Raw genomic sequence first — 14,430 nt, 5'->3', positions numbered from 1 at the left:
AATAGTTTCTTCTCATCTTGGATATATTTGCAGCATTTTCTGTGACCAAGCTGCGTACTAGACATTTGACATTTTTTTCAGTGTTTTATAGCTTTTACTGCTACTTCTTGTAAGTATTCTGCTGTGTGTGCGTTTACTGATGTATCAATTGTTTCTGTAAGGAAGACATTCCCTTCTTCTGTTGTCACACAAGCGCATACAACAGGATCATTGCGGACATTGCTCCACCCATCAAGACTCAGGTTAACAATTTTACCCTCTAGATCTTTTGCACACTGCTCAATTTCTCTTTCATACACTTCATCCAGCAATTTGCCTGCGACATCTGCTCTGTTGGGTGGACTAGTATCCTGGTCTTAATGACTGAACCATGTTAATGAAGTGTGGATTCTCAATCATACAGAAAGCAGAGTTTGTTGCATAAACAAACCGGGCAATTTTTTCATCAATTAACTCTTTTTGTAATCTGCTGGTTCTTATCACAAACTTATTTATGGTTGTTTCTGGATGATGGAGATTTTTTTCCCTTTTTGCTACAAGTGATATCTGTGGCTATGTGACATACATGGTGTAACTGAAACACTATCATTGGCAGATAACTCTGAAACTATGGAAAATGATGGTGATCTTGAAGGTGGATAGTCTTCAGAATCCTGTATGTTGAGGATTGATTCTCCTAAACAAAATAAGTCAATGCAGTTATTTAATTATTATTACCATACTGCTCATTTAGTATTACTCATTGTATTCACGGACACTCAGTACTACTTTAAAGGTGAAATTGTAAAAGGAAGATCTGCCTATTTCAGCTTTTTATTTTTTATCACAACTGCATCTAAAATAATAGTACCATAGAGTAACAACTATACATTTTGCTCAAACATGAAAGTTCAAGAATAGTCCAGAAAGAAGACAGGCAGTCCTTAAGAAAGAAGTATGAAATAAAAAAGTTTACCAACATGAAGATCCTGCATGTTCAAACATGTTCCTTTCATCATCTTCAACGCTGCTTCCTCCTGAGAAGAAACATGTCTCATGATGTTGTTTCATTCGGGCAACCAGGCCTTGCAGTTCTTTGTTGCACTGTTTGCATTTTGCATGCATGCCTGTCTTACCCACAAGTAAAGGAACTTCGTTAAAATATTCCCAAACTGGGTCTCTTTTACAGCCTGCTGCCATTATAGGTTTTCCCTTTTTGTGAGAGAATGGTATGGTAGATCTCAAATCAATGAAGGCTACACTCAGAAAGACCTCAAGACTTCTGGAATATGCTGATCAAACAGTTTCACTGTGGTTTCTATGCCTGTCCCTCCCTTCTCATATTTATCTCCAGACTTCTTCTCTTTGTCCAGATTTATTCTGCCCCCAACAATCTTCTATTCATTGAACTTTTTGAAACTTTTCACTTTTAGAGAGAGGTAAGGGGTTGACTCTGTGTACACAAATTTGCAGAGGGACAATAGGGTTGAAGTCTGTTATTTCTCACCTCTCTATATTTTATTTATTTAAAAACATTTTTGCTGTTAACAAGCATGATATCTCTGGAGACACAAATTCACAGTTTGAGAACTGCAAAATTAATCATCTTTGATGATATCTCCTAGTCTGAGCCCTGAGTCCCATTGGGTAGATGGAAAGATTAACCTAAATAATCTATACAGAAGCCCCTGGAACCTCATAAAATTGAGTCACTAATCCATGAACTGTTGGAACTCATTTACAAAACTTTTCTTAAACATTATATGCATATGTTGTCTCATAGTATAGAATTAGAATTTATAATCCCTATTCCATGATGAGATATCTTTGAGTTATAATATAGTATCTTAATTAAAACTATCTTTAGCTAGGTTTTTTCCTCAAAAAGCATTTTATCAAAAAATCCGATTTAAATAAAAGTAAGTAAATAATTGATTTTTATCCACCCTGCTTTTGGCCTTCACAACATCCCCTGGCAACAAGTTTCACAGGTTGACTGCGTTGTGTGAAGAAGTACTTACCTCCTATTGTTTTTTTTTTTTTAAGCCTGCTGCCTATTAATTTTATTGGGTGACCCCTGGTTCTCATGTTCTCTGCACCAGTCATGATTTTATAGACCTCTATCATATTCCCCCTTAGTCATCTCTTTTCTAAGATGAACAGTCTCTCTTTAATCTCTCCTCATAGGGAAGCTGTTCTATACCCCTCATCATTTTAATTGCCTTGCTCTGTACTTTTTCTAATTTTAATACTGTGCATCTTTTATGAGATGGGGTGACCAGCGCTTGATGAAGTATTCAAGGTTGGGCGAACCATGGATTTCTTTAGTGTCATTATGATATTTTCTGTCTTATTATCTAATATTCCTAACATTCTGTTTGCTTTTTTGACTGCCATTGTACATTGAGCAGATGTTTTCAGAGAACTATCCACGGTGATGCCAAGATCTCTTTCTTGACTGGTAACAGCTAATTTAGACCCTCTCATTTTGTATATGTAGCTGGGATTATATTTTCCAATGTTCATTGCTTTGCATTTATCAACACTGAATTTCATCTGCCATTTTGTTGTCTAGTTACCCAGTTTTGTAAGATCCCTTTGTAACTCTTCAGTCAGCTTTGGACTTAACTATTTTGAGTAACTTAGTATCATCTGCAAACTTTGCCACCTCACTGTTTACCCCTTTTTCCAGATCATTTATGAATATGTTGAACAGAACTGGCCCCAGTACAGATTCCTGGGACCCAGCTATTTACCTCTCTCCACTGTGAAACTAACCATTCATTTGTACGCTTTGATTTCTATATTTTAATCAGTTATTGATTCACGAGAGGACCTTCCCTCTTATCCCATGACTGCTCACTTTGCTTAGGAGCCTTTGGTGTGGGACCTTATCAAAGACTTTCTGAAAGTCCAAGTACACTATATCCACTGGATCACTCTTGTCCACATATTTTTTGACACCCTCAAAGAATTCTGTGGCGTGATATCCCTTTACAAAAGCCATGTTGACTCTTCCCCAGTATATCATGTTCATCTGCGTCTGATAATTCTGTTCCTTCCTACAGTTTCAACTAGATTCCCTGGTACTGAAGTTAGGCTTACCAGCCTGTCGGAGGCGATGCATGGAGTGGGGCTCACAAGGTCATGTCCGTCCTGCCCCCCCCAGATTTCTGCCTTCCATTTAGCACAGAGGTTTTCAAACTGTGTGGTGGCCGTAGGGGCATGCGCCCCACAGTTCAAAAATGGTCATGTCCTGCCAGGAACTGGTGGGAGCCGCTTGGGTCCCTGGCTCTCTGCACTGTGGGAGCTGGCTGCTGCCCAGCAGCCCTGCCTTCCTTGCTTTCCGAACTGTGCCACCCCTGCATGGTCAGGCGCTCCCCCAGCAGGACTGGGAGCACAGCTCCAAGCTGCACCCCGATGTGCTCTTGCCTCTCCCCCGAAGGAGACGAGCACCAGCTGGCAACGCCCCCTGAAGCTGGCCCCTGCCCACGGAGCCCATCTGCCATGAGATGCTCCCCAAGGCGCTTGTTCGCTGGTGCTCCTGGCTCCGCTGCAGCTCCTCAGCCCAGAGGTAACATGTGGTGTGGTCACATGCCCACCTCAAATCTTCAAATTGTGCCCCCCCCCACTCATCAAGAGTTACTCATTGTCTCTGCAGCTTGTAATTGCCAGGATCACCTCTTGAGCCCTTTTTAAAACAACTGGCATTTCATTAGTTATCCTTCGGTCATCTGGTCCAGAGGCTGATTTAAGTGATAGGTTATGTACCATGGTTAGTGGTTCTGCAATTTCATATTTGAGTCCTTCAGAAGTCTTGGGTGAATCCCCCCTGGTCCTTATGACTTATTACTGTTAAATGTATCAGTTTGTTCCACTACCTCCTGTAATGACACCTCAATCTGGGACAGATCCTCAGATTCGTCACCTAAAAAGAATGTCTCAGCTTTGGGAATCTCCCTCGCATCCTCCACTGTGAAGACAGATGCAGAGAATTCATTTAGCTTCTCCACAACAGCCTTGTCTTCCTTGAGTGCTGCTTTAGCACCTTGATCGTCCAGTGGTCCCACTGATTGTTTGGCAGGCTTCCTGCTTCTGATGTACTTAAAAAAATTTTTTTTTCTGATAGTTTTTGTTTTTTGCTAGCTGATCTTCAAATTACACTAGGTGCTGATGGAATTAGCATGCCATAAACATCTTGTCACCGAGGTCATGAGAAGGGAGGAAATTAAGATGCTGGAAATCTTTGTGGAATTAAGAAAACATCATCACCCATTTCTGTGAAGCTAAACTTGCCCTGATTCATCCAGCACAAGGTTCCAGGACAAGCTGTGGACCTGACTTTACAAGGGAAGCTACAGGAACAAATATAAATGCTGTATGAACTGTAATGAGAAAGCTTTCAACCAGCCCCAAGCAGTGCTTTTTGAGAGCAGTTCCTGGGGAGGGGAGTTTGGATGGATTGTAGGAATTTGACTGGTCCATAGAAGGCTTCAAACTTCTTCCTAGGGGGTTAGGTCAGGTTAGACACGACATGAGGGGGAGCTGACATGGGGCAAAACTCTGAAAGCAAAGTACAGTAGCCTGGTGTGAATGCTGTGGTAAAACACTGACATGCCATCACCTAGTTTGAGAATAGGACTCTCTCTATGTGAAGAGACAATGGGCACTACTTCACATCTCCATTCCCTGATAGAGAGCTTCTTAAGACCTTAGTCAAAGTTAAGGACCCCTGGATGGGCTTTACTGACGTCAGCAACAAAGACACTGACTCCGCTGTGATGACATGGTTGGGCCAAGCTACTTGGAGACTTGTGTTGGCTCCTGCTGAAGTGGGAGCTGGCCATGCGCAGCTGAGTGGAATTCAGAAAACCACCAGTGTGCGTTAATCCTTGGTCACCATCTGCGTGTGGCTCACTCTGCTGCTCCCAAGGAGGCTGGAGACTCAAGGGGAGTACGTTGTGGTTACTCAGCCATCAGCAGGTGATTTGGCTTCCTTCTCTGCCTCCTCCCTCTTTACCTATCAGTGCCCTGGGACATAGGCTGCAGGCTCTTTTGAGGCCAGTTTTACATAGGAAACCAGCACCAAAGGTTTAGAAACTCATGATGACTGCAGTTTGCCATCACTTTGATCTGAGATAAATTTGGGTTCCCAAGCCTGGTGGGTAACTGTGTGTGTCTGAGTGGATCATCTCTCTGGTAGTGCGATGTGGGGCCTTGGCGCTCTCCATGCTGTGCAAAGCAAAGAAGCCAAAGTCTCTGCCCCAGCATGTCTACAGTGCAATCCATCCAAGGTGTATCTGAGGGGCCAGTCAAATTTACATAAACATACTTGCTAATTTACATATATTTGACTATTCTTGGCCTGTTGGAAAACAAAGGGTGTGTTTAAAATAAATTTTCCCTATCTTCAGGCGCAGATGATCTGTCCTGCCCCTGCAGCAAGGTCGGGGCAGCTCTCTCCACTTTCCTCAGGGAACATGAGCCTCTCTTGTCCTCTGGAGTTCCCCAGCACTCCACTCCTGGAGCTGCCCCACATCTGCCTTCAGCCCTGTTCCTCCTCCTCTGAGATCTGAGCCCCCTTTTCCCTGTCTCATCTTGCCGCCCAGCTCTCTGCTCCCCTCTTTCCTCTGGCTGTGACTAATGCCTGTCAATATTTTAAGGACCAGAATCATCCATTACCTGGCTGAAAGGGGCTCTGGACAATGGGCATCCCAAAAGAAGTCAATCTTCCTGGACAGGATCCATTGCTCTCTTCCTCCTCTGCCCTGTGCAGCATCATGGTCATAGCGGTGGCAGCCAGCGGTCAGATCTTGGAGCAGGCCTGAGAAAACCACCCGCTTCCCCACAATCTGAGTTTAGGCAGGTTTGCCCGCAGTTTGCCCTGCTGCATGCTGTTCTGATGAGCAAAGGGGTGACTGCCGCTACCTGGGACAGGATGTTGTTAAAGTCAGTACCCCGACCTGCTAGCCAGAATGGAAGAAGTTGGGAGGTGGCATAAGCAGGTGAGCTGTGCCTGGGGTGGCATTTGAGAGGCTAAGCAAAGCTGGGGGTGAATCTAATATTAGGTTTTCCATCCTTGAACATGTTCCCCAGAGTTGTTCCCTGTTCCACTGAAATCACTGGAAAGTGTCCAGATGGCACCAGTCTGGCTAGCTTCTGTTTTCTGTTTCAACCTGCTCCACCAGTCCAGCGTACACCTGGACACCTGGTGTACGCTGCTGCCCCCCCCCTCCCCCAGCACAATCCTCCGACCCAACCACCCTCTTCCAGTTAATAAAGCTGCAGGACTCGTTCTGCCCATCCCAAGAATGCAGGTGCTAACAAGGCTTAGTGAAAGTGTAAACAAACCCAAGCGTGAGGGATCAATAACCTCTGGCCATCGCATTCCTTGTGGAAAACAGGATCAAGCTTGCAGTCTGCGGAGAGGCTCTGGGCTTCCTGTTTCCCTTCAGGGTGGGTGGCTGGTGTGTGCGTGTTTATTTGTGGCTCTAGTGAACTGAGGTGGGAGCGGGTGGGGTTTGTTTTATTGTCAGAGGGGGATGTGACAGTCACTGCTAGTGGTGGGAGGGACAGAGGAGGGCAAAATCCTTGGGCTGGAGGATTCTCCTTGGGGGAGAACCGAGGCATGAATCTAAGGGGCTGCGGGAAGCACTGAGCATTCTTGCCCTCTATCTGTTGGTATGTATGGGGCTGATGAACAGGAAAGTAACCCCTAAGTCATGTCAGCATCTCCCCTCTTTGGGAGGCTACAGAAGGTTTGGGTGGATGGATGCTTATCAAATGGAAAGGAAACAGAATCATTCAGGGAAGCGTCTTGGATGTTCCGGTGTCTGTCAGATCAGGGCCGTCACGTGTGCACTTGTACTCCGAGGAGTATCTTTCTCGCAGCGTGTGACGGGGCCAGGGAGAAGCTGCTGGGGTGGCGGATGAGTAGAGCCCTGAAAAGTAGCTACTCTTCTGCTGCATGGTATAAAAGAAGCTGCTGAGAAGGGAGAAGAGAAGTTGTATATGCTAAAGCCCAAAGCGTGTTATCGCATTCTCTCCAGATGCACATGCAGGAATATCTGTGCCGTTGAGAGAGGGCAGAACAGGCAGCAGTGAGCAGCTATGCACTCGGGGCTAGCAGTTGTCACACTGCTCCCTCTTGGGAGCAGAGAGAGACCAGTTTGTGCTGTGAAATCAGTTACTCCCAGAAGAGTGGGTGCTTGGGTTTCTGAGAAGCTTCTGGTTTGATTGGCTTTTCTCCAAAAGTGTTATATTTGCGTGAATGCAAATGTCAGGTTTGCACTGAGACCCCAGCTTTCTCCGCACTGACAGAGGTGTGGGTTTTTTTGTTTTGTATAAAGTGAAGTAATTAATTTTAGTCTCTAGGGTGCCACAAGTACTCCTTTTCTTTTTGCGAATACAGACTAACACGGCTGCTTCTCTGAAACCTGTCGTAACGCAGGATAGTTATCTCACAGCAAAATCCGAATGGAGACAAAGCAGTTGTTGTTTTACTGCAAGGCCTATAGGAGAGGTCAGCATTATACTGGCTGCCTGGGTTGACCCGCTCCAGTTTATCACACAATGCAACTGTGATTTGTCTCCAATCTGTTTTTAGAGCAGGACAGCTAATGCGCATTGGTGATCCCATGTTAAAAACTGATCTTTTCAACCAGTGAAGACCAAGCTGCTGAGTTTCATCTAGCCACATCCTGTAAAGTCCTTTGCAGGAATCGCCTGTAGCCCTTCACTGTCGTTCTCGTAAGCCACGTTGGACCATTACTGTGGAATGCTGCAGTATTGGGATGACTAGATGTCCTGATTTAATAGGGACAGTCCTGATTTTGGGGGCTTTTTCTTATATAGGCACCTATTACTCCCCCCCATCCCCTGTCCTGATTTTTTACACTAGCTATCTGCACACCCTATGCGGTATCATCTTGAAAATGGATAAAATCCTGTAAAGATCCCAGTAAAATGCATTGAGCTGAACTCTCCAGGGAGTTACTTCTGATTTGAAATTAGTGCAACTGAGAGCAGAGGTTGGCTCCTTGTGCATTAAGTACTCCGTGGGGGGGTGGAGGGAAGAATGAACAATATAGAGAGCTTTTAGGCGAACCATATCTTCACTGCTGCTCTTCAATACAAGGAAGGCCCCCCTGTGTTAAGGAAGAGGCCCTGAATGGAATTCCCCTTGTATCGCAGACTGTGGGTGGTGATGACATTGGTAGGTAGACACATGGAAACAGTGTGTTTGGAATAATTATTTTTGGAGCTGTTAGTCCATTTGATTTATTTATATATATATATAAAGTCTGGTGCTCTGTGTTGACTCAGTCGACAGTGCTGTCAGGATTCTTGTGACTAGACCGAGATGATGGGTCTACTTTGGCTGAAAAGGAGGTGGGAAGAGAAGTGTTACAAAGAGCTTTGTACAGTCCTGAATGGGAGAACTGATCCCCTGCCACTCTCTGGGAACTAGCAGGAAGGCGAAGGTTGTGGGCTGGGAAGTCATTAACAGTTCTTACTGTACAGGCTAGCTGCACCCTATGACAAACCAGAGGCACACGGCAGTGTACGCCAATCAACTTCAAAGTGGTATCTAGCCCTGTCAAAAATATGGGTTCTTCCAAGACAGTCGGGACGGATGGCAACCCTAAATAGTTGAATCAGCAGTTGGGGGATCAGTTGCACCCTTCTTCCTTTGGGGTGTTTCACTGACGTGTGCGCACGTATAGGCGTGCAGTGACAAATGGATCCAAGTGGTGGCCTCTATTTCCAATGTTGTTTTAACGATATTTATAATCCACTCCACTGGTAACAGATGAAGAGTCACTCCCAAGTTACTTGAGTTGCAGTTAGCAAGGTGTTCCTTGCCGTGGTTTGATACATGGTCAGGAGTGAACACGCTTGCTTGCTGCCCTGCCCAGAGCCTTCCGTTGGTGCTGCTGTTGGCTGGCGTGTCAGATTTCCATTCAGCTAAATAAACTGCTCGAAAATGAAGGGGCATGTTACTCCCCTGTCTGTGCAGCGAGTGGAGTTTCACCAGGGTAGAATTACAGCCCACGTTTGCTGTACGCTGTATTCTGAATTGCTTGGAAACATTGGGTGTCTAGAAAATGTGACTCACAAATGTCATTATTCGGTTCCCCTGAGGATTAAAGAAACACTTTTCAAGGAAGCAAGTGGTTCTTGTTTTTTGAGGGTAATCAAAATCCTTTCCCAGAATTTGCTTTGGGGAGGACAGGCAGTGAGGTGTCCCCTTGTCATTCAGATCTAGCCAGTCTATCTCCATTTACAGTGAACTTAAATAGGGCACAACTTAAATAGATCACATCGATTTTGAAACCTCTCTTCCCCTTTCCTTGTTCTAGATGCTGCGTTAAAGCGAGATCACTTGGCTGGGTGTGTTGAGAGAGCTGTAGCTGGGATGTTCTGGCACTCCATTCTGTGTGGGGAGCGCCTCCTGGCTTGCACTGTGTCCCAGCAGCATGACGCTGGGGCAGCCGAGTCTGAGGTGGTGAGGATTTCCACAGCCGTAAGCCTGTTCTTGTGCCCCAATCAGTCTGCTCCTGCAGGCTGTTGGCATTCATTATAACTGTGTGCTGTCTTCACGCTGATATGGTTTGGGCACTCAGGTTCTGATGGAAGTTTAACTTGCCCCATTCCACTGCTGCCTTTCTGCTGGACCTTTTGCCTGGGGGAAACAGGCTGACGTACCAGCTGTTCATAACCTGAGATGAATGTATCATATATGACAAATATAAGAGCTGTACTGTGAGATTCCTGGTGCGAGCATCTGAAGTCCGCCCATGTCTCGGGTCCAGCCACAGCAAATGGGATTCCACTAAATTATCGAAGGCTTATAATGATGAGCCCCCAGAACCAAGAAATAGCTGTTTTCAGTCATGCTGGTGATTTTAGTGATGTGGGAATATGTTACCTTCTCAACGGGCTGTGAGAAGGCCATGATTTTCAGTCACTGTCGCCTTCATCTAGGGTTGCTTCCTTCTTAGATTTGTTGTGTTGTTCAGTCATCTCCATGTCCCATAATGATACTCTTCTGTCTGCCCCAGAGCAAAGTTGGGATTTTCTGTGTTAGCCAGATCCAAAGCCTGTTGAACTCATGTAGCAAGTGAAGGTTAGACCCTATAAAAATTGGGACAGGTGACCACCCTGTATCCTCCTTCCATCTCCCTCCTCACCTGATCCTAAGCAGGGGCTTGTATTTCTTTAAATGCTTCATGACGAGGATTCCAGTTAGGGGTTTGTTTTCGGTGATTGAAATGATCTCCAGAGATTTTGCTTTTTGTACTTTTTAAAAAATATTTGCTCCCTGGTAGCTGCTGAGCAGTAAAATATGAGAGTTTTCCTGTTGGGTTGTGGGGAGGGTTCCTTTTTGGAAGCAGGACAGACCTTGGATTCAGTGAAACCTCTCTCTGGTTCTGGAGGGAATAAGCCACAATTAGAACGCGGAAGGTTTTGTTTTGTTGGTTCCTACATTGTGCTTTTCCTGTGGCCTGTTGAGTGCTGTCCAGATGTGTTTGGTATTCAGCTGTATCTGGCTGGGGGAAGGCCAGGGAAATGTGCTGGTGTTGCATTATTGTAGACAGTGGCTCTGGCAAGCTGAGCTTGCGGCTTTGCAGATGTATACAAACATGGAGACTGCACTTGGGCACCTGGCACCACTCGGGGAGGCAGAGGCAGTGATTCCTATTCATAACTCGACTCGCTAGGGAATCCATGCAAGGGAGAGTTGGACAGAAGTGGCCTGTGTGATCTATTTTTGAATAGTTGTAGGGAAAAGTGAAAGGGACACTGGCGGGTAGTTTAAACCAAAGAATATGATGGTTCTAAAAACAGCTCGTAATTAGGAGAGGAACAGCTTCTAAATACATGGCGGCTCCAAGGCTATGGAACTTTGTTAAACTGGACTTGATTAAACTGAACTACAGGTTTTATGTTCATTTCCATAATTTCAGGGGAGGAAAAACCTTATTTATACAATTATTATTGTTTATTATTTGTTTGTTCTCTTGAAAAAAAACCTACAGCCCTAAATAGTAAAATGATTCTAAGATGCAGTTAAACTTGGGGGAGGGAGCCAAACTGTTTGAAAATGTGAGAATGAAGTGTTCAGGAACTCCAAATAATCTTAACTCTGCCCCTGTATCCCACTGCTCTTGTATATTATCCATATCTGGCAGATAAGAAATGCTTTTGATTGAGTATGGCAATTTGACAAGGCTTCATATTGGTTGTGTAATGGACACAAATAGTTCTGTATCTTTTGCCAGTGAAAGTGCCATTCATTGTGTGCCACATTCATTCTACTCTGTCTGAAAGAACTAAGGTGCTCATGTGTCCCAGTTTGGTGAGTGATATACTTACAGTTAGGTTTGTGGTTAGTGTTGCTAGAGTGGATGAGATCAAAGTGGTTGTCTATAGAGGCTGGGCTGTAAGACTTACAATGCAAATTACCCTCCCCTTCATCTAACACATGGATTCTCAAATTGGGTGGGGGGTGGTGGTGTCACATTATGATCACACTCCCTTTTTTTATAGCCAGACTCGAGGAGGAGGGTCCCAAAACACTTTCTGTTGTAACATGAGGTCACTGCATAGAAAAGTTGAGAACCACTGACAATGTGTGGAATAGCGATACTTGTAGAGGTGCCGGGGATGGCAATAGATGTGGCTTTTCAACTCTGTTGAAATGATGGCTCTAGATTGTGTGTATATATATGTATGTGTGTGTGTATATATAATTAGTAAGAGAAAATCATGATAAGATCTTGACTCTAATTGGAAGGGTTTTGGGTGTACATGTAGGGTAAGAGCTTAGATGTTAGCCTAGCAATCTTGGGAAGGGGCTGAGAACTGGAGGAGAAAAACAGACCGTGGTCCAGTAGGAATTGTCTGTAGTGGGCAATCGGTGCACAAGATGGTATGTCAAGTATCAAACGGCATAGCAGAAGGTTGCAGCTTTCATGGCAAAGCATATATGCAGTGTAGACTGTGTCAGACATTTTGGCAGGGATTTGGAGGCCGCGTGAAGGCCCGTTTGCAGTAATTTATCCCTGTGTTTCCATCCAAACGTAACTTGAAAAGTAAACTTCAACCTGGCTTTGCTTTCACATTTTTAAATAAGGTCTAAGAATCTCCCTGTCTCACAAATTATAGATTTGTACTTGAAAACTGCTGCTTAACTAAACTGGGTGGGAGGGTGTTTGAGAATTTGAGAGTATAGGAGTTTCTTGAGAATTTTCCTCTCAATAAATGTAATACATGATCAGTGACACCTTGGTGTATGTGTTTGATCTGCCTGGATTTTGATTCATGTATTAAACTATGTCCAGTTCAGATCTTTTTGACCCTCTTCCATACTGTCAGTTCACGTGTAGGTTTGCTAAAGTTCGCAGCTGCGTGATGAACTCTAACAGAGTATGAGCAACCAGGATTTTAAACTCAGTGACATTCTCAAAGTGTAGAAAGTGTTGTCCTGACTATGTCCAAAGCTAACCCACCAGACTTCACAGAAATAGCCAAAGGCACCATCCTTGTTGATTTCAGCGGAGTAAGCCAAGTTTAGAGATTCTAGGCCAAACCATGTTTGATGGATGATCTGAGTGAGGAGGGGGTTGTGGGGAAAGAGAGTTGTAAAACATTTAAAAGTGCAACCTCAAGTCACCCCTGCATGAACAGAGTTGGTGGATCTCAATCCAGTAAAAAAGGGATCCCACCTCAGAAATTTCCACCACCACAGCTGACCCTAGCTGAGAGTCTCTTAGCTGAGAAACCAAGGACTGAACAAGTCCCGGACATTGAAATGCCCTCTCAACCCCTTTGAGGGCAGGGCTAAGGTGCACAGTTGGGGTGAGAGGAAGCTTGCATTTAGCCGCTGGTGCTGGCTGTGCAAGGCTCTGTAACCCCCATCAATGACAACAAGCCTCTTGAGGAGAGAGGCAGGTCAGGATAAGAACAAGGAAGGGGGTTAAAATAACTAGGGGCCAAATGCTCCCTGTGCCAGGCCTGGAGTAGGAGATAATGCCGGGGTTGTTGGGAGAAGTCCTCCTTTGCCACTTCTCCAGGCTGTGGAGCAGCAGTGGAATTGCTCCGAGTCTGCTACCCGATAGTGCTGAAGCTGGGCTAGGCCCAGCTGCTGTTGCTCCCTGACTCTGTAGGGAGCTATGCTGGTGGATCCACCAGTCCCCACCTCACTCTGCAGAGATGTAAGAGAAAACTGGATTCCAGTGCATGTGAAACACGGACACTCCTGTTGCACAGGATCATTAAATTGCCCCCACACCACCATTCCTGCCCTGGCTCCTTGACCTTCCACAGAATGGAGTAGGATTTACTGCGGGTGAAGCAATGATGAATGGTTTTATAAAGCAGCCTCCCCATCCCTGCCCTTTGACTTATCTAGGCAAATGCAGTTTAGGTCATTTCTGGGTTTTCAAAGTTAGGTGCCCAACTCCCTTAGGCCTTGTCTAGCACCAACAGCGTGTAATGGCTGCTAATGTCACCTGTGTACCCAGACCCTTGGATAATGATAGTCACGTTATTGGTGCCCTTCCCTGGGCCTTCTCCAGTGACTAAGGGATCCTGGGGGCTTTCCAACAGCCATGATGCCAATGAAAAGTCCAAGCCACAAGGGTCCCTAGAGAGGGCAGCCTACCTTCACAAGCCTAGGGATAGCATGTATCTGTACAGCTTCAGAACACTGAGGCCGTTTACTAATGAATACTCCAGACACCTTTGTGAGCTGGCTAGGATTAATCACAGCCAGTTTTGCAGAAGGGAAAGCTGAAGTGAAGTGATTTGGCTGAGGTCATGCAGGAATCTGTGGCAGAGCAGAGAAATTCAATTTCAGCCTCTCCAGTCCTAGGCTAATGCCTAACCATTGGGCATGCTCTCCTCTCCCCTTTTCCCTCCTTCATTGGTGTGTTTGAGAACTCAGATACCCCAGGGCTGTTCTGCTACATTTTCAGTCCTCTCATTCCCTTTTCCTTCCTCTTCCCCCCCCCCAGTTGATATTCGTGAAATCCAAGAGATTCGTCCAGGAAATAATTCCCGAGATTTTGACCGATACCAGGAGGATCCCTCTTTTCGGTCAGACCCGTCTCACTGCTTCGTCGTCCTCTATGGAATGGAGTTCAGGCTGAAAACTCTCAGCCTGCAAGGTGGGCAATCCCCTCCGTTAGCTTTGGATTTGCAGGGTCATTTTGATTGCATGCTCCTCAGAGCAGGGACTATAGCTTACCTGCGTGTTATAGCATGCCAAGTTCTGCCCATCTGTCAACACAGTATCCAAGCTTTGGGGATACTTAAATATTAAATGAAGATGATGAGGGTGCTTGAATGCCACTAACTTCAAATATTCTTTTCACCTTTCTTATTGCTTGTTTACTGGAGACAGTTGCATCAATCTAACTTAAAATCAGTGCCAAAGGCAGTGTA

The 14,430-nt window shown here is 45.2% G+C and overlaps 1 protein-coding gene across 19 annotated transcripts in view; it reads left to right on the top strand.

The window, feature by feature from the left end:
• The window catches only part of PLCG1 (phospholipase C gamma 1), a 103,596-nt gene that overhangs the window by 31,807 nt on the left and 57,359 nt on the right, over positions 1 to 14,430 (top strand). For 17 of the 19 annotated variants that reach the window (XM_043495509.1, XM_043495514.1, XM_038369381.2 and 14 more), the window contains one exon: positions 14,001 to 14,153. The exons of the other annotated variants lie outside the window; for them this stretch is intronic. In XM_043495509.1, coding sequence (XP_043351444.1) covers positions 14,001 to 14,153 — 153 coding nt within the window. The remainder of the gene's footprint in view (positions 1 to 14,000; positions 14,154 to 14,430) is intronic. 19 annotated transcript variants of the gene reach the window in all.

The sequence above is a fragment of the Dermochelys coriacea genome, chromosome 13 (assembly GCF_009764565.3).
Source record: "Dermochelys coriacea isolate rDerCor1 chromosome 13, rDerCor1.pri.v4, whole genome shotgun sequence".
In the NCBI taxonomy this organism is placed as follows: domain Eukaryota; kingdom Metazoa; phylum Chordata; order Testudines; family Dermochelyidae; genus Dermochelys; species Dermochelys coriacea.
This window is presented reverse-complemented; position numbering and strand designations above follow the sequence as displayed.